At 41.1% G+C, this 27013-nt stretch overlaps 1 protein-coding gene across 1 annotated transcript in view; it reads right to left on the reverse strand.

Annotated features, from left to right (window-relative positions):
• Nucleotides 1-3346: 3346 nt before the first annotated feature.
• Nucleotides 3347-27013, reverse strand: part of LOC124795730 (F-box/LRR-repeat protein 7-like) — a 228987-nt gene continuing 205320 nt past the window's right edge. Inside the window, exons 5-6 of the mRNA XM_047259813.1 lie at nucleotides 14564-14743; nucleotides 3347-7812 (exon numbers count right to left, since the gene is read on the reverse strand). Coding sequence (XP_047115769.1) covers nucleotides 7277-7812; nucleotides 14564-14743 — 716 coding nt within the window. The 3' untranslated portion in view covers nucleotides 3347-7276. The remainder of the gene's footprint in view (nucleotides 7813-14563; nucleotides 14744-27013) is intronic.

A 27013-nucleotide genomic window follows, 5' to 3' on the forward strand; every position in this document is an offset into this window, starting at 1 on the left:
CGTTACAGCGTTGTCATATTACCTTCATTTGACGTCCATCTTCTACCGCAAATATTTATGGGAAGAAATTTCGTAAGCGACCCAGGATGAGCCAAAATTTGTACACTCGGACGGGGCGATTCCTTGCCAGCTGACGGTAGAAATCACTTTGGCGTACGAGTGAGCAAATTTTGCTTCACCCTGTATGATCCTCCACGTCACTTCACTCAACAACAAACAATATTATCATGGTGTCGCTGATAAAGGTAGGAGCGGATAAATGTGAAACGAACTGCACAGTCAATCTACATACAGTTTTTTAAGCCTTAAATAGAATGATTTGGAATAAGACGGTGTGTATTACATCATTTTGGTAACGTGTTGTCTTTGTGTGTTTGTTATCAGTAGTTAACGAACATGATTTCGTATAGATGTAATTGTATAGGTATCCACTGATTGTGACGTTTATCTGTTACCACCTACATGCCTGAGAAGTGTCTTCTGTGTTTAACAGAGGGTTGAAGTAACCATAGTGATCCTCATTACACTGATTTTACTTGGGCAGCTGTGGAGAGAATTAACCTAGTCTCGACAATGCACCTTGCAGTTGTTTTCCACTAGACTACTCTAGATGCTTTTACTGTCTCAAATATTTTTCATTTAATTTCACCAGATTCTGAATTTCAGTTTACCGTTTCATCACATAGTCCTTTTTCTGTAACTTCGTTAACACAGAAAGTACTAAATTATTATCTGATTGTGAGTCTAGGTCTGCACATTGGTAAGCTTCGCAGTCCTGATTACTGCAAGGTGTAATGGACTCTGCAACTACAGAAGAGTGTAGTAATTAAATACCAGGTCCTGTTAAACTGTGTTGGATAGTTGCTGATCTTCATTATCTTGCCATTAAATGGTTTTCTGCATTCAAATATGGTAGGCCCAACTTACATTCAAAGTAAATGTCAAGTCTAAGAAATCTGATGTGACAGTTACACATCAAGTACAAATTTCGTTTACCGTTTCTGTGTGTATTTTCTAGCCACACAGTATTACGTTGTGAACAAAGCAAACTGTCCGTGGCATGAAAAACGTCTGCATCCCCTCTTAGTACATTCGAACATAGCATCCTTTAGAAACCACTGTTCTAGGGGGACGTTAAATTCTACTACTTTATTGTGCGTAGACGAAGGACTAGTGAATATAAAGCAGTCAACATCACCAACAGGCTATTCGAACATCATAAAAAGACGTCGCTCATACTACAAACAGTACCGATATACGCGAATGTACCTTTTTGACGATAACGTTTGAATATAAATTAAATGTGACATTTGTATATTGTCGGTAGTTGCCATTTTAGTTTATACCTTATTACTAACGTTTTAAAATTGCTATGTCTTACTTCTAATGCACTTGCATCATTTGACGGAAACCTGATAGTGACTTGCCACTTGCACCATTTGACGGAAACCTGATAGTGACTTGCCACTAGTTGAAAAGGATACTGTCAATAGATAGTAATACATCCAGAGGTGCTATTGAAGTACTGTTTTCTAAATATTTGTCTGACTGTGATGTACTGTAGATGATACCTACTCATATCTCCTGCTCTTACCTAATTATTCGTGCCTTTGCGACTTGGGACAGGGACTTCGATATAATGAGGTGAAAGCAATAAGCTCTCATCTCATTTCTTTTGCCCCAGCCTGAACTCTCCAGTGAGTTTTCCTTCTACCTTCTCCATCACTGCAGTGTTCTGATAATCTAGAACTATCATATTTGCATTATCTTTCACATCTTTCATCAGTGCAGTTATTCCTCGTATATTCTCACTATCAGCTTATGACTTGAGCATGTAAATCTCTTCAGTGACATTTGGAGTCGATTTAAGTCATCAGAACAATTATATGGTCACTGGGTTGATCACAGTGAATGTTCCTATTGCTTGTCTTCTTATTCACACCACAATATAACTTACTGACAAAATTTCTAGTATCCTGTAATCATGTGATCAGGAAGCTCTTTTTCTTGATTCCACTTCACTTGGCTTTTTTAGTCTAACTTTGATCTACTCACGTTTTTGAGGGTTTACTTTCTCCCAACAAATTTTGTACTTCCAACATTTCACACTTCATTTTATAGAACGTTAGCATTATTAGTGCTCCTCGTATTCCACTTCTGGACATTCCAACTTCTACAAAAGAGAATTCGGTTGCTTTTCAATTTTTTTGCGAATGGAGCAGTTATCGTCAGAGTAACTTATAAGACTGTGCGTCATGTCAGTGCAATTTTGTGTTTCTAGTGTAGTAATCTTCTTTCCTATCCATATCTTCATGTCGCCTTCTTTGGAGCTTTCCCCATCTAAAGACGAGAGGGATCTCTGAAGTTTTGTCTGCAGTGTATCCAATGTACTGAAGGGGATCTACTGATGCATAGTGGCGTATATTCTGTGAACTACCCCTTTGTCGAACACCTGTATGGTTCTTGAAGCTGTTTGACAACCCCCATTTAAAAGTGACTTTGATGTGGTATTGGTTGGAGTAGCTTTCTTTAGAAGTTTCTAGTTCAGTAAGAAATAATGCCTACTCATTCAATCATGGGCCTTCAGGATGCCAATTGAAATAATTTATTTTGTTTTAAGTACAGGTAGTTCTGTGGTTCTGAACTTCGTAAACTTCGACTGGGATTCATCAATGCAAGAGGCCATGTGTATCTCACCGAGCGAGGTGGCGCAGTGGTTAGACACTGGACTCGCATTCGGAAGGACGACAGTTCAATCCCGTGCCCGGCCATCCTGATTTAGGTTTTCCGTGATTTCCCTAAATCAGTCCAGACAAATTCCGGGATGGTTCCTCTGAAAGGGCACGGCCGACTTCCTTCCCCATCCTTCCCTAATCCGATGAGACCGATGACCATGCTGTCTGGTCTCCTTACCCAAACCAACCAACCAACCATGTGTATCTCAATTTGTTTGAGTATTGCATTTGAGAGGAACTCCCTATGTTATCAGTAGTACACGAATCCCTCTATAGGATTAAGGTCCATTTGTCTCTTTTTTGTATGTTGGTTGAATGAGGGCTGAGTTTCATTTGTATGTATTATTCCTGTTACGCACATGTGTGATTATTTTTTGAAGATTTACAAGAAATTTAGAAGTTATATCTCATAAGGTAACTCCAAGCCATTATATATAATCTTGGGCCCTAAAGAAAGGATTATGAAGAAAAAAGTAAACAACTTATGCTTGATGGGAAAGGAAAATAAAGTAAACTTATAAAATAATGCAAAATGAATAATAAAATTTGAGAGAAAACAATAATAATTAAATAAAAGAAATATTTATTACTTCAAAAGTAAAGCTTGGGGATATTTACAATTTTCCTTCAGTTATATACATTTTAAGTTTCTGCCAGATCCTATACATTTATACATTCTTTAACATGTACATGTTGTTACAAATATTTATTAAAAATAATTACAAACATATAGTAAAAATAAGTTATATTGCAGGTTTAATATCAGCCTTCACTAGGTTTTTGGTAGTCCTTTTTACAAAAATCTGTCCAAAATAACGTTTATTCTTATTCATCAAACTAGTGTCTTTCAAAAGGAATGTGCCCCACTTTTCCTTAAAGATATGTTGGCAATATTTCCACTGAAATATGCTTCACTAGAGCTGGTTGTATGCGAATGTAATTGTACTTCTGGCACTGACACTTTCTCAGGACATCAATTGTCTACCACTGTTACAGTACTGTTGTTTACTACATCAGTAATTTAAAAAAGTACACTCTATTCCCCATTTAGTGTCATGTAAACAGATAAATACAGAATTAATTTTCTTGCAGAAGTCCTTTAAACATATGTCACAATCTTACTTCATAACCAAGCAAGTATAGGTGTTGATTTAATCCCTTAAGATATTGACAAATTTGTCATTGCAGACTAGCACACTAATCTTACTGTGCAAATGTATTTACTAGAGCATTATCACATGAGAAGCAAAGAGTTTAGACTTGAAGGTTAGCTGCTATATAAGGATACAATAATGAAGCAACATTTGAGGCATGCATCCTAGATATAATGCATATGACTTTACTGAGAAGAGTGTTAGAGAATAAATGATTGTAAGATATGTTCATGTGGTGAAATGAAAGTAAAGAGCTGGTATGAAAAATCTTAATGATAGATATACTATTTTAGAGATTAAGTTTAAATGGTATAATGATGCAAATACTCTATAAATCAACTCAAGTTTATATCTGTCTGAAAGAAATGATTAACAAATTGTTGAAGATAAGCCTGTTTCTTTTATTTGGTTTTTGTTCTGGTGGATTTTATGAACATTCAATCAATAATAATAATGGAAATAAGTGATAGCAGAGGCTGTAATGGAAGAAACAACAGGCAGTCTTTTTAAAAAGTCCACATATCATAAACAGTTAAATTAGTGACTTGACATTGTTTATAATACAGATAAGGACACTGGTCATACATATTTGCCCTTCCACTTCAACAGACATAAGTGTAATTTTTTCTTAATAGTTTCTGTTGTATAGCATTCACAACAAGAAAAAATTACATAAAATATTTTTGAGACACTTGTATTTACATAAATTCAAAGACAAATAATACAAGAAAATTGAAGACTATTTCATCAAATGCTGATAAATCCTGCATTTGTTCTTGGGATAAATGAAACGAAACTTTACTCTGTCTGAGCATAACAAATGTAACTGAATTCAATTTTCATTAGCATTAGTATGATGTGTCAATACATATGCAAAATTCTTTTATTGTAATTTATTTATTTCAGTATGTGTATTTTAAACATTTGTTAAATAAATTACATGGAGTAGTATGGTGTAAAGTACCTTTCCATTTACCCAATTGCTGTAAAAAGCTGACAACTACCGAACAATTGGTAAAATGAAATAGTTGTTTGATTCTTAATATAACTCTCTGATGGGGGTCTCAGTATTAACCTACATCTTCTTGATATAGCTAAAGAGAATAAAGAGAATATCAGATATCTTCTATATCAGTTATGGAATCTTTTTTCCATTTGAACACACAGTTTATCAGTACATAAATAATAACAGCATCAATCATAAATTTGTTAGGAGTGAAATAAGTTATGTGTGGCTGCCTAAAACTCATTACTGACACAAGAGAAAAATGAAACTTGCTTGATGACGACTTCTGTAGCTGCTTTTCAACAAATGTATATCTCAGTAGCTTTTACTTTGCACAAGGACAGAGGAACCAGTCTGGTGATACATTACATTGCCTGCACCAAACCACATCACTTATTTCTATGTTTATGGATGTGAGTTGATCCAGGGATTCAATTTTTGTATTTGCTCAACACACTCAGCGCTGCTGAACAGATTCACTACAGATGTGAGCTAAATCATTAAAGAATACAGTGATTTATAGGCGTGTTACTGAATCATGGAGATTATTTTTACATCATAGTTTGTTAAAATCAGCAAATATGTAAAATCTCGTCCTCTATTGACTAAATTACTCAAAAAACGCCTCAAGAAAAGAAATATGTATACTGTTAACCAGATGCCATCTTATATTTTTGCAGCCTTTGGAAGGCATTCCAACCCTGATGTTCAAAACAGTTTATTAAAAACTCCCACAAATCTTTTGGAACAAGTGCCATAACAGCAAAGGTATTTCACACACATGTTTATGTTAAATTGATCAGTGTGTTATCACATTCCATTTGAAATCACACTAGAAGCAACTTTGCTCTTTGTGTCAGAAGTGAAAGTGTATTAGCTTTGAACGCTATTAAGTTCAAAGTTATGAAATTGTATGCCTTGTAATACTGCGAAGAAAGGGAGAAGAATGATAGTTGGCCAATGGACAGTGCACTTGGTTGTGGTGAAAGTAGAACTCGCTTATGTGTTCAATAAAACAGCTGTTGTACAGTTTCTTATTTTCTTTCCTTGGTTTCAACGATTATTGGCTGAATTTAACTATATTTTTAAATAACTGGATGCATAAGAACCCAGAAACAACGTGCATGATGATGATTCGAATTATTCATAGCATTTGCAATAAACATAGTCACGATGCCTGCAAGTCCAGTGTCAGTCGCATTATTACTAACAGTGCGCCACCACAACATGGCAATGTACAGAATGTAGTCAATCGTTAAATTTTGGTCACTGCAGCTTCCCTGAATAATGATGTTCATCAGATCAGTTGATATATTTAGCCCCTTTCCTCATATGTTACATTCAGCAACATGTCTGTCAGGTTCAAAATATGTTTTGTTCACTTGCAGTATACTTCTGGGACAGAGAACTCTTTTGAGGGTGCTGTAGTTTCACAAAACACCAAATTTAACAAGTGCCAGAGTACTCAGCTTTTTTTCCTTCCTTTTTTTTAGTGTCTCAGTTTTACAACTGATAATGCTTATCCAAACGAAATCAATACATTCACTATTGAAGCTCCTTCCTCGTCCTAACAACTGTTTGCTACTCAATGAGCAGCTGAGTTGACAGGGCTCACTCAAAGTCATAATCCTCTGACGGTGATCCCTACCTACCATACTGATGGTAAGATTGTCCTGTCGATCTGCGTGTGAATGTAGTGATGGACTTCTTAGAATAAGTCTAAATTTATCACGTTATGTAATAGTGCTAGGACAAAGTTGTTGGCTGAAAGACTCCATCACTGACGCATTGTAACCAAACGACAGGAGTTTCTCAAGGCTGTCACTGACAATAGCTCATGCTGATGTACACTTAGTGGACCAGACCACAGTTGAGAAGAAGACTGGGGTGGTGTGCTCGATGAAGGGCATCTGCAATACTTCTTTACATCTTTGGAACTTTTTACTGTAATTCTCAAGGTTATCACAGCATTTGATGGGAGGTAGGCTAATGATGTAAGATGCTTGCCATTCTGCCACTAATAGGTATTGCCAAAGTGACAGGTGATGTATTGGGACAATTCATGGAGCAGTTCTTCAAGGGAGTCCTAGAGAGTCGCCAGTGCTGAAGTAAATCCATCGCAGCAGAGTGCAGTTCTGAAGAATTCCAGATTGATGTACTCGATTATGCAGTGTGCTTGCAGTAATTTTGATGGTGTGTGTACTTCTTACAAGGTTATCACAGTACTTGATGGTGACAGGAGAGAGTTTTAGTCTGGTTGCTCTTTATTTTGGCACTGACACCTAGTGCCCAAATGGGAGGTGACGTTCAGGGCCAACTATTAGAACAGCTCCTCGAGTCCTTGACAGTCACCCATGCTGTCCAATGGACGAGACCGCGATTCAAAAGAACCCGGGGTTTGTGTGCTCGATGATACAGCGCTTGCAGTACTTCTTGACGGCGCGGTAGCCCTCGATGGAGATCTGGCAGTCCTGGATGTTGAGCTGCTGGAGGCCCCGGCAGTAGTAGGCGACGCACTGGACGCCGCGGTCCGTGACCAGGTCGCAACTGCGCAGGCTGAGCTTCTTGAGGTTGGGGCAGCTCTCGGCTAGCGCGCGCAGCCCCGCGTCGCTGACGTCGCACTTGCCGATGTCGAGGGCGCGCAGGCGCGGGCACGAGCGCGCCAGCACGGCAATCGCGTCGTCGCTGACGGCCTCGCAGCCGCGCGCGTTCAGGTAGCGCAGCTTGTAGCAGCGGCGCGCCACCACCTTGAGCCCGGCGTCCGACACCTGGTCGCACTTGGCCACCGACAAGTAGCGCAGCGTCGCGCCCAGCTTGGCCAGCTCGTACAGCCCGAAGTCCGTCACCTGCGTGCAGTCCGACACGCTCAGCTCTCGCAGCATCGAGCAGAAGCTCGGCACGTACTTGATGCCCGCGTCTGTAACAAACCAACAGAACAACGTTCCAATTAGCCCTTGGACCTACTGCTGGCTGGTGGCTGTGGAAATGGATTATCTGCGAAGAAGTGTGACAACATCAAGATTTTCAACTACATCCCTACACTGTATTACGTGCTGAGCAAGAACAGACTCCGTTTACTAACATAAATACACATACACACTGTAGGCTTTTAGATTTTGTCTGTAATATATCGTACCAGAAACAAATTAAAAATATTCTTGATCTGTGTGATAAAAGTGGCCAAGGTTGTGTCACAATTATTTAAATCCACCTCTGCAGTGATTTCCCTAAATCGCTCCAGGCAAATGCCGGGATGGTTCCTTTCAAATAGCACGGCCGACTTCCTTCCCCGTCCTTCCCTAATCCGATGAGACCGATGACCTCGCTGTCTGGTCTCCTTCCCCAAAAAACCAACCAACCACCTCTGCAAGAACAAAAACGTGTGCTTTTTATCATACCCGTTTGCTTTTATTCACTTAAAACAACTAAGCACCAACACACAGTAAAGGACTGCTTAAAGACCATAGAATTATTGGAGAGAAAACACTATCGAAAAACATCGAACACTTAACACAGAAAAAGAAAATCTTTGCCTGCTACCTTCCCATTTCTCTCTCTCTCTCTCTCTCTCTCTCTCTCTCTCTCTCTCTCTCTCTCCCCCTCTCCCTCCCCCCCCTCTCTCCCTCTCTCTCGTTCACTCTTCCTCCCATTTTATCTCTACACCCCTCCAACCCACTGTTCCTTCCCCTAGTTTATGTTCACTGTTCATTGCCTTCAACTAATCTTTGTCACCACCAGCATCAACCATTCTCCAGTTAGATCAGTAACTCCAAACACTACTCCTTCGTGCAACTCATATAGATTGTGCAACAGAATTAAGAGATCACCTATCTGAAATCTCCATAATTGCCATATATTGCGACGCACGAGTTTGAAACTTGGCTCAAAGGTCCCTACAGACTTCCTGTGTAATGGTGCAAAAACACGGCGCCCTTGCGACGTCACACTCGGGCTTGGCATGCTTCAAACAACAAGATGTCGACACAGGCGAAGAAAACACCAAAGCTCGAAAGTTCATGTGAGTTGTAAGTTGGGTCAGTGATGTCTCATTGGCACCAAATTTCATCACAATTCTGCACAAGGCCACCGTGGCCGGGTTATACGATGAAGAGGTCGTTATAGTCCGTCTTACCCAGCTGGGTATCGCTGGTTCTGAAATCCATCGTCCAGACGTCAAAAGAAGGGATGAAATGTGCGTGAGAGGAGCTGCGACGACCTTCTCATGGTAGAATTGAGCAGACTTGTGGCGAAATTTGGTGGCAGTGCGACATCATTAATCCCCTATACAGATCACATGAACTTCTGAGCTGAGGCCTTTTTTCGCATGTGTCGACACTTTGCTGTTTGAAGAGTCGAAGAGCCCGAGGGAAGTCACGGAGCTCCACGCTTTCGCACCATTCCAGAGGTAGGTCGTAGGCACCTTTCCACCAAATTTCAAACTTATGTGTCGGAATGGGAGATAATTACGGGTTTCTAAAAAGTAATCTTTTAATTTCGTTGCGCAGTGTACATAAATACAAACATACAACAAATCACAGATTAAAAGAACGTTTTCTTGTTTTGGATTAAGTGAAAACCAGAAGCAGCAAGTAAGTTTTCAACAATACACAAAACATACAGACACGTTTTTAACTAGGAGAACGGAAGCAAAGATAAGTGGTGCAATATTGTATCGTCAAGAAGTGTGTAATGCTGCACGCTAAACTGAAATTAGGCCAAAATCTATCAGTGCGAAACGCAAGAATATGCATGCATGCAAAATTCCCAGATGTAAGAGGAAATTAGGCAGATATGCAGCAAGTAAAAATGAAGTTCAATATGTTTTTGAACGCACGTTGCTAGACTACAAAGCAAAACAAAATTTTAAACCTGTATCGTTCCATATCATTGTCGATGTTTTAAATAAATAAAATGAATCGCGAGGAATAAACTAAGCATTTTTAGTACCTGTGAAGACTGCTTTGAAATACACTTAATAATTTAAAATAGCTCGGTCGCTGCTCGGATGACGTCTAGAGAGGCCCAGAATTCGCTCTCAGCAAATAGTTTACTTCTTGCTCTCACAAAGATCATTTTTTGCGACATTTGTATTCTTATATCAGTTACTTCCCAATATATTTACTGTTTCTCTAGCGGACAATAACAAATTCTGTTTCAGCTGAACTGAAATCTGCGGAAATACAATCCAAGAAGCAAAATTGGTTTTGCAAGTAGACTTTTCCTCCTCGTCCTGGTTCAGACTGGAGTCTGTCATGCCGTACCCTGTAGGGGTGTCATCCTATTATTGAAGAAGCAGAATTAGGGGAATTAGAGATTAACAGGCCTTTGGGGCTATCTCTAAGACTAACTAATTTTGTTGATATAAATTAACTAGTGGTTATATGTGAGTTTCAGTGTTGCATGAAGGGTACCAAGTAGACAGTAACGACGAGCTGGTATAGAGGTACTGTCTATAATTATTGCTGATCGCAATGACGATGAATTCAGAATTTTCGCCAAGATGACTTTCCCAGTTGTTAAGAGCGTCCTACATGCCGTTTGAACGGTGCATGACCACACCAGAAAGATGACACAGAAGTAGTTCTGCCCGTTAGAGATCAGTGTTTTACAACCCAAATCAAGTAAGCAACTTGCCCAAAACTGTGCAAATGGGCATATTAGATTGGCTATTGAAAGTAAAGCCCTCTGTGCAGTCGGCCGTATTCTCTGAAACCGCAACTGTTGACTAAACCCCACAGTAAGAAATTTGTGGTAAGGTCTTATGGGACCAAACTGCTGAGGTCATCGGTCCCTAAGCTTACGCACTACTTAATCTAACTTAAACTGACTTACGCTAAGGACAACACACACCAATGCCTGACGGAGGACTCGTACCTCCGACCGGGGGAGCCGCGGGGACCGTGACAAGACGCTCAAGACCGCGCGGCTACCCCGCGCGGCCCACATTAAGAGCTCTGCCTCACTGAATCCAGTTTCTTCTGCCACCTAGGCGCGCTTCCGAGCTTGGTTCAGTCTCAGAGCACATACTCCTGCTGTTTAGGCGCCATGTGTGACGTTGCAGCTGAGTGCTAAAGGCACCAGAACGGCCGATAATAGATTGTCAGTTAGCCGAAGAAACAGTTAATAATCTCGTTGCCATTCAGTTACAACAATTACAGCATCAGAAATTACGATGGCAACTCATAATTACGATTAACACCCCCATGCCGCCGCTGAGGTAATCTTCCACGTGCTACTGCCTCGTGCCATCATTACTGTCTCTCTGGTTCGTGTTACGTGTTCTCTTTCTTTATTTGTGTCCTCTGATTAGTTATGTGGGTAGTTTTGTTTGACTGATGGAGCGTTGTCCACTGGTCAAGTAATAACTTGCCAGTATCCAGCCTCTTTTTTACCTATACCAGAGCCTTTTTATGCTGTTCAGTCCATAGGTTCGTTCATACTAGATCAGTAATTTAGTCAAGTAGGAAGTGGTTTAACAGCTCTACTTGACGGCTAAACTTCAAGTAAGCAAGTGCGCATTCTACAAGATTTAGTTGGCAGTCAAGTGTTGGTTGTTGTCGATGATTCGGAAGTGAGAGTTCGCAGCAATGCTTATACTGTAAGAGGTGAAAGAAGAGACTGAAATTGTAAGGAAGAGAATAAAAAAGTGGGCACGAAAATTAACTGGCCGAAGAGATTAGCAGGCCGCATCAAATGTGCTTCTGAAAGAACTCGCAAATAAAACCTAGTGTAGTGATATTCACCTAAGACAAGCGGTACCTGCAGAAAGCAAACTGCAGGTAGTGTTGTACGTTCTTGATGCTAGGTGTAGTTTAAGGATCCTGACACGTCTGTTTCGACTAGAGATGTCAACTAATCTCCTTTTCCTGGAACTGCGGTATTCCCATCGTCTTTTTCAGTACAGAGGACGTTTCACATTCCAGCAGCCTTCTTTCTCCACGTAAAGAGAAACAAACTGAATCGTTGTATCGTCACTTGAACGAACCATGATTCTGATCCCGGCCGGCCGAAGTGGCCGTGCGGTTAAAGGCGCTGCAGTCTGGAACCGCAAGACCGCTACGGTCGCAGGTTCGAATCCTGCTTCGGGCATGGATGTTTGTGATGTCCTTAGGTTAGTTAGGTTTAACTAGTTCTAAGTTCTAGGGGACTAATGACCTCAGCAGTTGAGTCCCGTAGTGCTCAGAGCCATTTGAACCATTTTTGATTCTGATCCACAGTAAACAGATGAATGAAAAGAGAGAACGGAACGACGACAGATGATAAAGTGCGCCACTAAACAGACAGTACTTACACGTACCCAGTGGCGCGCCAGTGGTAGAAGTGAGCTGAACTGGGAAAAGCTGCTTGGCAGCTACTATTCAGCTTACTGGATCGGGCCTTTTTTACTTTCCAGCTTTGCTAAACGATATTGTTCAGACACATATAATTACTAAATTACTCGTCACTTGACTAAATTATTGAACTAGTGTGAATGTGCTTTTTTGTTTATTCATTTGAGAGAGTTTAGGTCAGTATACATATTTAACAGTGTCCGTGGTCGACTCTTTGTCAAGCAGATTTGTGCTACTCCCATTTCTTCTTAAGCTATCATTGTGATAATGAAGACAACGTCGAATCACGCCTGTAGCTGCAGAACGAACTCAGTGGTTTAGGATCGGTCAGGGCAGGGAGGAGTGTAGTGGGTGCTCGTTCCCAAATCACGTAGCTGGGAACGATTTTTCACCTTTTCACAAATTATGTACTCTGGTGCAAAAGTCTTCAAAAGTACCCATCATATTACGAACGAAGCTGAAAATCCCAAAGAACACTAAGGAAGTTAGCAACATACTTCTTTAGTCACTATCGCTGCAAATTACCACATTAACAACATTCAACGATTGGAAGTTCTTATTAGCTGGTCGGAAAGTAGCGTTGTTCAGTGCCAAAACGGGTGACAAGTAGTTATATACTATATTTAATAATGCATCTAGTTAAGCAGTCAGGAAAAAAACATTGGTCACACCCGAAAATAAGCAGACTGGTCGCTTTGTAGCGCTATGGGTGGTGTGCAACTGGTACCAGACATGTGACCGTTCAGCCTCATCACAGTGTAGCGGTTTGTGTGTGTCAGCCTCAGCCTGTTGTAGTGAAGAATTGCAGTAAGATGTGGAGGCGTCAGGGAGTTACAGTGAGCTCATTATTAATGGAGTTTCCTGGTTCATTACGAGTATCAACGCGGACTGTCCAACATATCGACAAGGAATGGTGTACCACTCGTAACCATGTAACAAAGTTAAAAAAATCGCAGCCATAAAAAGATCCTATGCAACAGGGACCGAGACGCTTCTCAGGACTTGTCAGTGCCATTAGTTTTCAAACCCGACAGGAATTGCTATCAGTGAGTGCACGTCCATCTCAACCAGTTACCAAGAGAATCCTTCAAAACGAATTCCATGCGGTGGTTATTTGTAATCGGGGTCCTCGAAAAGACCATTACCCAAAGCGGCAAATGAATATGAGGGTTTGGCGTCATCGGGCGGGAGGCCCCTTGCGGGGCAAGTCCGGCCGCCTTGGTGAGGTCTTATTACATTCGACGCCACACTGGGCTACCTGCGCTCCGGATGGGGATGAAACGATGGTGAAGACAACACAACACCCAGTGCCTGAGCGGATAAAATCCACGACACAGCCCGGAATCGAATCCGGGTCCGTAGGAGGGCAATGCGTCACCCTGACCACTCAGCTATCGGGGCAGCCTACAGCGGCAAATAAAGCTGCATGTCTTCAGTGGGCGAAACTACACAGAAACTGGACACTACCCGACTGGAAGCATATAATGTGGTCCGTCACGTCACGATTTTCCCCAGTTTCATGATGCAAGGCGTCGAATGCACTGCCCATGGAGGTTTCATACGCTATGTGTAGAGGGCCAAGTTCAGGAATGAGACGGTTATGCGACGTTTCGGCTGTATTTCTCGTATCAAAACTTGTGCCCAGTTATTCAAGGTCACTCTTCGTGATCAGGTGTTGTCCTTCCCTCTATACATTCACGATGAGTATTCTCCTTTCCTCTATACATTCACAATGAGTATTCTGTGGACACTACAGGGTGACAACAGCCGTGTTCACAGGACTACAAGCGTAATATAGCGGCTGGAAGAAGACTCAAGGGACATTATTGCACCTCGACTGGGCCGCTAAATCGTCCGATATTTGTCCCATTGAAAATACCTTGGTCTATCTGGAACAGCAGGTGAAATGTAACATTCCTGAAGTTTATGGGGTCCCGGGTTCGATTCCCGGCCGGGTTGGGGATTTTCTCTGCCCGGGGACTGGGTGTTTGCGTTGTCCTCAACATTTCATCATCATCATCATTCTTGAGAGTGGCTACATAGGACTGTGAAAAAATTGGACTGTATAAAAGTAGGGACTTTGTAAGGCCGCTGACGACCGCGCAGTTGGGCGCCCCACAAACCAATCATCATCATCATTCCTGAAGTTCGGTAGCTCTAGGAAATGTAATCTTCTAGCAGTGGCTATAGCTAGATACAGCACGGCTGAAGAAACTTGCGGACTCTCCTCCTGAAGGAATCGAGGCGACTGTAAAGCCGACAGGCGGTGTTACGCGATGTTTTTCTCGTGTCTCCTGCTGTACTTGCAACGGTAATGGTGTACGAGGAGGCACCGACCTGTGATCTGGACGCAGCGGCGCAGGTAGAGGTAGACGAGCTGCGGGCAGTTGCGTACGATGACGCGCAGGCCCGAGTCCTCGACGGCCTGGCAGTCGGTGAGGTCGAGGTACTGCAGCAGCAGCCGGCGCGGCGGCTCCGGGCCGGGCGTCACGCCGATGCACGACACGCGGCAGCAGCCTGCGGGCACAGCACATTCTGGTAACTTTCTAACCGCATTCTGTTGCGCTGGTTCTGCAGGGTTGTTCTCAAAGAAACACTTGATTTAATTTACTTTTATTTCATGAACTATACATACAGGTTGAAGAAAAATTCGCGCATTCTTAACTTCGCAGCGTGATTCTTCACTAACTGAAAATACAAAAATGTCTCACAAAATTTCGTCCTGCACATATTTCTGGCAGATTCGATTGAAAGTTTGCAAAGTAATATTTCAGAGCTAGATCAGAAATGTAAGGACTATGGTATGAAGATTAGCATCTCCAAAACGAAAGTAATGTCAGTGGGAAAGAGATATAAACGGATTGAGTGCCAAATAGGCGGAACGAAGTTAGAACAGGTGGATGGTTTCAAGTGCTTAGGATGCATATTCTCACAGGATGGCAACATAGTGAAAGAACTGGAAGCGAGGTGTAGCAAAGTTAATGCAATGAGTGCTCAGCTACGATCTACTCTCCTCTGCAAGAAGGAAGTCAGTACCAAGACTAAGTTATCTGTGCACCGTTGAATCTTTCGACCAACTTTGTTGTATGGGTGCGAAAGCTGGGTGGATTCAGGTTACCTTATCAATAAGGTTGAGGTTACGGATATGAAAGTAGCTAGCATGATTGCCGGTACTAGTAGATGTAAACAATGGCAGCAGGGTGTCCACAATGAGGAAATCAGAGAAAAACTGGGAATGAACTCTATAGGTGTAGCAGTCAAGGCGAACAGGCTTAGATGGTGGGGTCATGTTACACGCATGGGAGAAGCAAGGTTACCCAAGAGACTCATGGGTTCAGCAATAGAGGGTAGGAGTAGTCGGGGTAGACCAAGAAGAACGTACCTGGATTCGGTTAAGAATGATTTTGAAGCAATAGGCTTAACATCAGAAGAGGCACCCATGTTAGCACTGAATAGGGGATCATGGAGGAATTTTATAAGGGGAACTATGCTCCAGACTGAACGCTGAAAGGCATAATCAGTCTTAAATGATGATGATGATGATGACATGTTTCTGGCAGTAAATGGAAAGCGCCGCGTGATCTGAGGCGCCTTGTTATGGTCCGTGCGGCTTCCCCCGTTGGAGATTCGAGTCCTCCCTCGGGCATGGGTGTGTGTGTTACGATAGCGTAAGTTAGTTTAAGTTAGATAAAGTAGTGTGTAGGCTTAGAGGCCGATGACTTCAGCAGTTTGGTCCTTAAGACCTTACCACAAATTTCCAATAAATGGACATTAAAGATTGGCAACCTGGCAACACTGTAATTACGTGTACAGTAACTACTTCTGTCAGGAGAGAGATGAAGTGCTGTGTTGTTGGTGCGGTGGATAGTGTTTTGGTTCAAATGGCTCTGAGCACTACGGGATTTAACTGCTGAGGTCATCAGTCCCCTAGAACTTAGAACTACTTAAACCTAACCAACCTAAGGACATCACACATATCCATGCCCGAGGCAGGATTCGAACCTGCGACCGTAACGGTCGTGCGGTTCCTGACTTTAGCACCTAGAACCGCTCGGCCACTCCAGGTGGCGATAGTGTTTTGGGTTATTGTGCAGGAGGTCGAAGGTTAGATTCTGAATCGAGGCTTATTTGTTTTTATTTGCTAAAAGTAGTCTGCGTGGTAAGGTATCTGGCGTCATAATTGTCATACAGCAATTACAGTGGGTCTTCTGCAAAACATTTTCAGTTACGTTCTACGAACACAGAAACGGAAGTGCAATCGTTTTCATTGGTCAGTTTTTAAATAAACCTTTTGCACGTCGTGGACACCACTCCATCTACTAGATTCCACACCTGTTTTCTGTGTACCGTCCCCCAATGGTCCTATAGATTAAAACCAACTATTATTCTTGCCACGTTCAGGTTCATTACTTTTCATTAGGCCTCGCGTCATCAGTAGGGCTAGCAATGAACTTTGCAAATAATTTCATGAGGCCATTAGGGGAGGGTACAGAGAAAACAGGTTTCGAATCTACTAGATGTAGTGGCGCGAAACTTTGTGTCCACGACGTGCAAAAGGCTTCTTTAAAAACTGACCAATGAAAACAATTGTACTTACATTTATGTGTTCGTATTTTGGTAACTGAAAATGTTTTGTAGAAGACCCACTGTAATTGCTGTATGAACAAATAAGCCCCGACCCAGAACCGAACCCTCGACTTCCTGCATGCTAAACCAAAACGCTATCCACTCTACCAACTGCACAGCACTGCTGTACTTGCTAACAGAGTTAGTTACTGTACATGCGAATGCAGTGTTGCCAGATTGCCAATCTGGAACGTCAGTTTACTGCCCGAAATATGCGCAGGACGAAATTTTGTGACAGACAGATTTGGATGTTTGTCGTGCAGCAATAGAGGGCACATCGATAACTTGTCGACTTGAAAACTTATTGTTTCCATCTGTATACAGGTTATTTATACCCAATTTACATTCCAATGAATGATAATTAATTTACTTTCTGAATAATACTGTGTATCTATACAGGGTGGCCAGAAACACTCTGAAAAGCTTGTAAGGCTATTACAGGATAGGTTCAGCTGAGAATAGTTGTTAAGAAAACATTCTATACGTTGCACCGTTTCAGATTTAACGGGGTATGAAGTTAGGTCGTCGCGCGCCGCAAATTCAAGCAGCTTGCCAGAGATAGTGCTGCCAAGCGTGTTCTTCATTCTGATTCCTCAAACAGAACTACAGAGCGATACAAAAATTAGGTATTGCACGGTAGCAAGAACTGAACTCACTACCGTCCAATGGTTTCTAGTGTCTTTTTTTTTCAGTTTCTACAGAGAACACGTTTGGCAACACCGCCTCTGGCTGCTTGGATCTGTGTGCGCAATGACCTAATTGGCTAACTTCAACGCCAGCTAAATCGGGAACGACGAAACTCATCGAATTTTTTTCTTAAGAATTATTTTTCATCACAACTGGCGTTGCAACACCCTTACAAGCTTTTCATACTGTTTCTGGACACACACACACACACACACACACACACACACACACACACACTGCAGTCCAACTTATATTGGGTAGCGAATGGTGCTTTCTGATGCACTATCAGCCGTTCCCATTTCGCTGTTGCCTTCCTCATTCACAACTGGAGCACCGGCAACGACCATTTTCTTTAAATAATTATTCAGGATATTAATTTTTGTAACCTGCCCCAGTTGCCGAAGACTTTTGATATCAACATATCTTATGATAACGATTATTCTAAGATTTTTCCAGTTTATTGAAAATAATATCGTATATTACAGTCATGTCCTAGTTATGAAAAGTGTGAGGTCATCCATATGAGTGCTAAAAGGAATCCGTCAAACATCGGTTACACGACAAATCAATCAAATGTAAAAGCAGTAAATTCAACTGAATTCCTAGGAATGACTACTAAAAACAACTTAGATTGGAAAGGACACACAGAAAATCTCGTGGGGAAGGCGTACCGAAGACTGCGTTTTATTGGCATAACAGAAGATGCAACAGATCTACTAAAGACTCCGAAAGAGGACTGCCAAGCGTAGTTATCAGTTCTCTTTTTGAGTACTGCTACGCAGAGTGGGATCCTTACGCGTTTTGTATTATCGAGAAATAGGGAGAGAGTGTCAAGGACATTATACAAGATTTGGGTGGACATCACTAAAACAAAAGTGTTTCTCGTTGTAGCGGGATCTTCTCACGAAATTTCAATCGCCAACGTGCTCCTCCAAATGCGAAAGCGTTCTGTTGACGCCGACCTAGATAGGATGAAATGATCATCGTAATAAAAGACCTAGCACGGAAAGATTTAGCTGTTCGTTTTTTCCACGCGCTGTTCGAGAGCGAAATAACAGAGAATTATTGTCAAGATGGTTCAATGAACCTTATGTTAGGCACTTAAGTTTGATTTGCAGAGTATCCACGTAGATGTAGGTGATGGGTACGAGTATCTATACCTCACCAGTTCAAAAGTCAGTTCTAAACTAAAGCTACCACACACAAATTCTGCACCGACATTGGTAAAATCTGATTCACGCACCCTGGGCAACGCCCGCATAGGATTTTTATTTTATAAATAAAGCCAAATGATTTTACGGAACACGGTAGAGCTCGAACTGCCGTGTCCCATGATACACATTACATCCGTACCAGAGATTATTGGCGTGTCAAATACAATTACAAACAACCATACAAGGGATGGAAGGAAAATAGAAACAATGTGTTAGGTAATTGTAATTGTATTAAATGTTTGTGTAAGTATTAGTATGAGCTCATTGGATGTAAGTGAGAAGTAGTCCTGGCGGGGTGTATCAAATTAATTACAAGTCTGACGATGCCCCCTCCTCCCCGCCGACCACCACAACAAAGTCCGATTTCACAGTAATAACCATATCGTGAGATGTGTCTGGCAGAAAGAAATGTAATACATGGCTCTTCCTTCACAGTACGCCCACGGAATTTTAACGATAAGTCTACGCAACAAACAGCAACTCTCCTGTAGCGTCAAACACTGTAGTATGGCATTCCGTGAAACTCCCGTGCTTATGGTATTAAATTGTGACGAAGCGCACAGTTCTTAGCCTTATGAGTTAACGGTCCCAGAGCGATGAGCTGCATTTAAGGGTCGGTCCGATGAGTGTTTCATAGCCTCTTTCTTTTGTGCATGAATGGTCCTTGTAGTTTTTCTACAAATGAAGTAGCGTGTGTGTATTACAGATGTGGTTCTAGGTAGAAGCTGTGGAAATCAGAGTTAGGATCGTTTACCTCTCTCTCACGTACTGCTGCCTTCTATGACTGTAGCCATCAAATATGCGAAGTGTCGCAACTAATATCTGCATTTTAGGGGACTTCGAAAATTTCAAAAGGAAAGTTCAACATGAATATCCAAGTTTATGCATAACAGACATGAGAAATCCTTTGTAGAAACAGTAGTGCTGAGAAATAGTGGAGATATTGGCAGTTAAAAAAGTTACTGAGAAAAATAAATAGTTTCTCATTCCTCTCCTTTTATTTCCTTGTCTAATCAGCTGCATTTTTTCCAGTTTAAATGCAATCTATTTCGAATCCAGAAGGCTCCGTCTTCAAGCGGAAATCGCTGAACATTGGCAACATACATCATCTGATGTAGACCGTCAAGAACCTCTTAACCATCCATGTATCCGCAAGTACTAATGTACCTGAAATGACAGATTAGGAAATGAATAAGATTATTTATTTTCTCGTTGAATTATGAAAAAATCCACGAGTGTCTAAAATGAAATGACTGACTTGGTAATAACGGCAATCAATCACTAAAATTTCATTCAGTCCATTACTGATTGGTTACAGCTAAAACCATTATCAGATATTCTCAGTTGCACAATGTAATATACGTGGTGGAGGGTGTCATTGTGATAGAGATGATTATACGAACACAAAGTGATTTCGTGATTATGTTACTGACTATCAGAGATAATGGACAAGAGTATATACAACAATTTGAGGTAAAGGACCCTGGTCCGCGAACGATCGAGTCGAAAGTTGTAAGCGAAAATCGTTCTGATTCCGATTTTTGCTAATATTGTAGGACAGACAACTTACAGGGGTGGTGATATGGACCAAAACAAGAAAAAAAGTCTAGTAAACATAGGCTTCAAAATGCATACCTTAAGAGCTGTGAGCACTTGTTCATCCTCGTTACTGTGCAATACATCTCTTCTACTGGAAGCCCTTTAGTTTCCATATTTTTGGGGAGGTAATATGGACCAAAACGAGAAAAAAGTGTCTGGTGAATATCGATTCTAAAATGCATAACTTAACAGCTATGGAAAATTGTTCAGTAGAATATTGGCAACAACATTACCGGTACGTGTATTCCACTGTCAGTGATATCATGACGATTTTCTCTTATAACTTCCGACTCTAGTTTCCAGACCAGGGTCCCTTACCTCAAATTGATACATTCCTTAACGTCGCCACGGAATCACCGTGTAATGTACGAGGGCTATTCGGAAAGTAAGATCCGATCAGTAGCATAACGAAAACCACAGTGAAAATAAAAAATATATTATTTGCAACAGTTTGCTACAGCTTCTAGCTACTTGTCTACATAATCGGCGCTCCGACTTAGATACCTCTCGTGGCGTTGTACCAACTTTCCAATACCCTCGTCAAAGATGGTATCCGCATGTACTTTCCGCCACTTCTCTACGGTGGTCTGCAGCTCGTTGCCTGTCCCAAAACGTTGTCTTCATAGCCGGCGGTTCATATGAGCAGAGAAGAACATTAGAGGGAGGCAAGTCCGGGCTGTATTGTGGTTCATCAGACACTTCCCACCGAAACCACCGCAGGTGCGTCCCATTACCCTTGCAGTGAGCTGGCTAGAATATTATCGTGAAGAAAGAAGTGCATGACATGAACCATATGTGGGGTTGCATAAAATCAAGGAAAACCTCGAGTCGTGCACACATAGTTTGTAGGAGACACTATTGTTCTAGGCACCTTGACGTGCTCACTGTGTGCTCAGAATTGAAAATAGTGATATTACGCGATCGATAGGCATACTAGAGACACTGTGCAACACACCTGTGCAAAACTTCATTGGGTTTTCACTGTCGTTTCCACTTCGCGACCTGTCGGACCTTACTTTCCGAACAGCCCTCGTACTGTCGAGTATTCGTATCATTTGCGCTGTTTCTCTTATATGCCCATCGTTTAGATCAATTCAGCCTACGTACATTCCACGCTGTCTCATCAGTGGACCTTCAGCAAACAACAACGTCGCCCTCAACCTTCGGATTTTGTTTTTTCCTGGCCTTATCCCGTATCTTCACGGGGTCGGAATGTTAACTATAAGGTTTGGCGATATTGATGGTAATGGATGGTTGGATAGGCTTCCTGTAGACACTCCGTTCCCGATGGGGTGGAGTTTGTGTACCCGTGCACAAGTGTGCGAGTTTTTTAAATGTTTACGAATCGTGTAACTAAGGCGAGATGTGGGTACCAGCCCTTTATTCACCTAGTCGGATGTGGTAACCGTCTAAAGCCAGGCAGCCTTCGTCGTTAATCCATCGAGCGGATACGATCCGGGAACGTCATTCAGTTCAATGCAACCAGGCGAGACATGAGAGTTCTTGCGCTCTCGTAAGGCCAAGATATTTAGATTTTAATAACAGTTGATTCAGTAATGACTGCTCATTAAAATACATGTATTACTGTGTTCTTAAGTTTACTGTTAAATATTTCACTTTTATTTACATATTATTCCAGAAACCACGAAAAGATCGCAAAGTCAGGCTGCAGTCGCATTTTTGTTTATGTCTTGGCGCAGTAAACTTAGAGAACCCCCTTTAATTTTCCTTTTATCTTTTCCAGCACTTTAGGTGCAAAATCTCTATTCGTCACTGAGTTCATGTTTCTGGAAAGTAGCGTAAATCTTGTTTCATTCAGAAACATTTGCATTAAAAGTCACATTTTATTGTGAATAAGATACTTAACAGATACTACAATTAAGATGATACTTATTTTAAGAACAAATAATGAAACTTTTGCATTATATGTCTTACCTGTAGGACCAATTCTTGCAACTCGTAAATAACGAAAATTCGTGAAGTGTAAAGTACGTTAAGTGATTAAATTCTATTCTTAGGGGTTTAATCTGTGTTGAAACGCGTGATAAGTGTGGATGGTGCCGTAGGATAGTATGTGTAAATTTTTGGCTGGAGTTTGGTTCAAATGGCTCTAAGCACTATGGGACTTAACATCTGAGGTCATCAGTCCCCTAGAACGTAGAACTACAAAACCTCACTAACATAAGGAATCACACATACCCATGCCCGAGGCAGGATCTGAACCTGCGACCGTAGCGGTCGCGCGGTTCCAGAGTGAAGCGCGTAGAACCGCTCGGCCACATCGGCCGGCGGCTGGAGTTTCAAAGGGTGAATAGTGGGGAACTGAATGGGGAACTCAGTGACGATCTCACATCGAATTGTAGGCTCTGCAAACAAGACAAGAGAGTCGCTGAGGAGGAGGAAAAGACCTATGACCTTCACGCTGAATTAGAACACGCGAACTCTGAAGTAGATATTTTGAAGGGGGAAAAAGATCGTGGAACCAGGTAAAAGTAATAAGCAATAGGCGATGGGCGAAAGGGGAACAATTCTTCAACATCTTCATCTATATTTCAGCTTACAGTATCGAATAAATTCGACTTGTTACCTGAAGCTAGGAGGGGAAGAGTATCATCGTGCAGTAGGGCACAGTGGAGCGCAGCAGAATTCTAGCAAAGGAACTAAGTGTACGTCAGTACCAAAAGAGAGCAAAAACTAAAGAGTCTTGTAGGTATGTGGTAGCCGTGGTAAGGGCGGTGGCCAGATGTACAGGAGAAATTAGGAATACGGTACCAGCCCACAAGTACTGTGAAGTCAAGTACTGGTCTTAGCCAAGTGAAGAAAGACATACGGAAATTGTGCAAAGATTTTGACAAAGAGGATAGGGCTGTTGTAGTAGGTGGAGCAGGGAACAGCCTGGCTAAGCACAGCGATGACGGTACTTAAGGATTTTGATGGGAAAAATGTTCTGAAAACCGTATTTCGATCCTAAAATTTCATCTCAATAATTAACTTTCCAGTATGGGTGGATAAAGACACTAGGACCCCAACTGATACTCTTTTCTTTGGTGAAGCTCAAAGCAAGAAAATAACTCTTTATCAAGTTACAAATGTTCTCTCTGATCATGATATACAGTTAGAATAAATAAGATACTCCTCAAAGTAAATCAGTTAGAATAATCAATGACTGCAGAATACATATTTTTACGAACAGTTTAAAAGACATGAACTGGGGTGAACTTCATAACGAACCAAATTCTACTATAAAATTTAATCTAGTGCATGGTAAATTGATCTCATAATTTGAAAATAGCATTCTGCATAACCTAGAAATTTGTCGGGATCACTGGAAGGATTAAAGTATCTTACGAAAGGAAAAGGAAAACATATCTGTTGACAAGAACAAGTAAAGCTCCTGCTGTAGTTACACATCACAACAGCTACTCAAAATTAATAAAAAAAGGTATAAAAAATCAAGGAACATACACTCGATATCAGAAATCATTGATTCTGACGACAGCTATAAGGCTATATGGAAGGTAGTGAAATGAGAAACAGGACAACCAGTATTGAACTGAATGAAGCGGCTATATAAGTGATGAATCACAGGCATTAAATACAATTAATAATCATTTCTTAAATGTTTAAAGGATAGGGGCAAACAGTTCAACAGAAATATCACAGCTGTGTATTGAAAAAGCAACTCTCATAAAATTCAGTCATATTAATATCACAAACTACTCACTGTGAAATTAAGAATGTTTTATATTCTCTCAAAAATAAAAGCTTATCTGGATTTGACAGTCTTTTGAATAGAGCGCCAAAGACATGTTCCCATATAATATGCTCTGATTCATCTAAAATATGTAATGCATCACTACTCAAGCCATTTTTCCAGAAGGACTGAAATATGCCATTGTTAAACCCCTTCTTACGAAAGATGATAGGATAGATGTCAACAACTACCGACCTTTCCAAGATTTTTGGGAAGGTATATTCTAGAATAGTATCTCAGCTCAGCGACACTAATATCCACAGCAAATCACAGTTTGCATTTTAGAAGAGTTGCTCTACTGAGAATGCCACTTACATGTTCACTCACCAAATTAAATAACAAAATAGTGCCGGCTGGTATTTTCTGCAACCTATCTCAGACATTTGACTGTGTGAATCACAATATTCTCCCATATAAACTGAAGTTTTATAGGATTGACAGCGTAGCTATCCAACAGGTAATGTCATATATAACCAAAGGAATGCAGAAAGTTGTACTTATTCGACCTATGTAGTTAAGGGACGTTATTCTAACTGGGAACAAGTCACATATGGGGTTCACCAAGCCTCAATCTTAGGTCTGTTACTGTTCCTCAACCATGTAAATGATTTTCTTTTTAATGTACAGAAAGCAGAATCAGTTCTTTTTGTAGATGACACTAGTATTGTAATCAGTCCAAGCATACATACCGCAATAGAACAAATGGGAAACATTATTGTTAACCGTGTATTTGACTGACTTTCTGTAAATGGAATCGGATTTAATTTTTTTTTAAGTTACAATATATTTATTTCCGTACAGGCAGAAGTACTGCACCAATGATAAGTGTAATGCATGGTAAAGCAACAATAAATATGGTGGAAATTTTAAAATTCTTAGGTGGCCATATTTTTGATCAGAATTTAAACTGAAAAAAGCACATTTTGGAACTCTTAAACGACTAAGTTCAGAGACATTTGCACTGAGAATAATCGAAAATCTTGACGAGATACAAATTAATAATTTGACATATTTTGTGCATTTCAGTCAATAATATCATATGAGGTAACTCATCTGTAAGAAAGAAAGTCTTCATTGCTCAAATTCGTTCTGTACGAATAATATGCGAATTTCACCCAAGATCATTTTGTAGATATCTGTTTTAAGGCGCTAAGCATTTTCACGATGCTTCACATACATTTACTCCCTCATTAAGTTTGTTGTAAATAATTAGAGTACGAAAAGAGAAAATAACAATCATTGCGCCACGTTCATGTTGTCTTCAGCTCAGAAAGGGGCTTACAATGCAGCAACCAAAATTTTTCATCGCTTAACCAGCGATTTAAAGTGGCTGACCGTCAACAAAGTAAAATGTGAAACTAAACCGAAAAAATTTCTCCTTGGCAACACATATTCAGCAGAAGAGTTTCTGTGGTGAAAGATGGTGGGTAGGAATTATTAACTCACATCTGTATATTTAATAATAATATTGAAATAAACTTTGTGTAGGATCAGCACGTAGGTATATTTACAAAATAACTGCGACGTGATTGTAATGACTCATTCCACATCATCCGGTTTATCATACAAATGATCAAGGGAACGTGAAACTAACTGATTTGTGCCTCCCCGAGTGCGGGAGGCAGCTTGCTAACAGGTCATCAACCTCCTGATTTTCCTTAGAAAATTACAATATACAGGGAGACATCCCGTTGGCAGTTCGGCCTGCGTGCGCTCAGGAATACACAGAAGTGTCATTTCATTTGGTTGTTATTAGTTTCATGCGAACTTAAGTATCAAGACAATCATGATTCCTAAGATGGTTTCATGATGCAAGGCAGATTACAGATAAGACCGTCAGCGGAACGAAACTTCAATAAGTCAGGAGATTCTCGTCCAGCGGTAACTATGAGATTGCCACCTGCCTTCTGCGAAATAATAAGCCTTTACGACACCGAAGCAATTACAGAAGCTTTATGGTGGCCGTTTCGATAAAAACAAGTCTTACTTGTAAGGAGGGAGTCTCACATACAAGGAACGTTCGCACACGTAACTGCAGAAGACTGCGAGTGCATGCAGATCCACAGCATCAGTAAATGGCATTCTGTTATACGTGGCGGGGAATGGACAATCAGTAGGTTATATGAGCCGTTGAAGATCAGCTACGGCGGCTTCCCACGGCTGAGGAAACCCTCACCAGAGACCAGTGTCGCTATCTGGACTCCCATCGATGCTCCAGGTTCAGTATGCAGCCCTCAGTGGTAGACAATGTCGAAAACCACATTACAGACAGATAGCGAATGTCCGAGCATACGGAATAGGTTATCCTGTATGTAAATGGCTCTAAGACTTTTTAAGTAATGAAGCCCAGTACGTTGTATTAGACGGCGAGTGTTCATCAGAGGTATGGATATCGTGTGAGGATAGCCCCAGAGAAGTGTTACAGGACCGCTCTTATTTTCTATATACGTAATCACTCTGATGGATAGGGCCAGCAGTGATCTTCGATTGTTTTCTGAAGATTGTATAGTGTCCTTATTAGCGTCATATTTATTTGACTGTAGGAGGGTATAAAGGTGACTTGGACAGAATTGCCATTCGATTTGATCAATGGCGACTTGCTCTGCGTGTGCAAAAATGTAAGTTAGTGCTGATGGGTAGGAAAAATAACCCAAAAAAGGTTCGAAGACCGTATTAATGGTGTGCTCCTTGATACAGGTACTTCGATCAAATAGGCGTAATGTTGCATGAAATTTAAAGAGCACGTAAAGTTGGTAACTGAAAAACATAGTGATCGGTATCGGTTTATTGAGAGAATTCTAGGAAAGTGTAGTTCATCTATGAAAGAGACCGCATACAGTTCTCGAGTACTGATCGAATGTTTGAGATCCCCATCAAATCGGATTAAAAGAAGACACTGAGACAATT

Source organism: Schistocerca piceifrons, chromosome 4 (genome assembly GCF_021461385.2).
Source record: "Schistocerca piceifrons isolate TAMUIC-IGC-003096 chromosome 4, iqSchPice1.1, whole genome shotgun sequence".
In the NCBI taxonomy this organism is placed as follows: Eukaryota; Metazoa; Arthropoda; class Insecta; order Orthoptera; family Acrididae; genus Schistocerca; species Schistocerca piceifrons.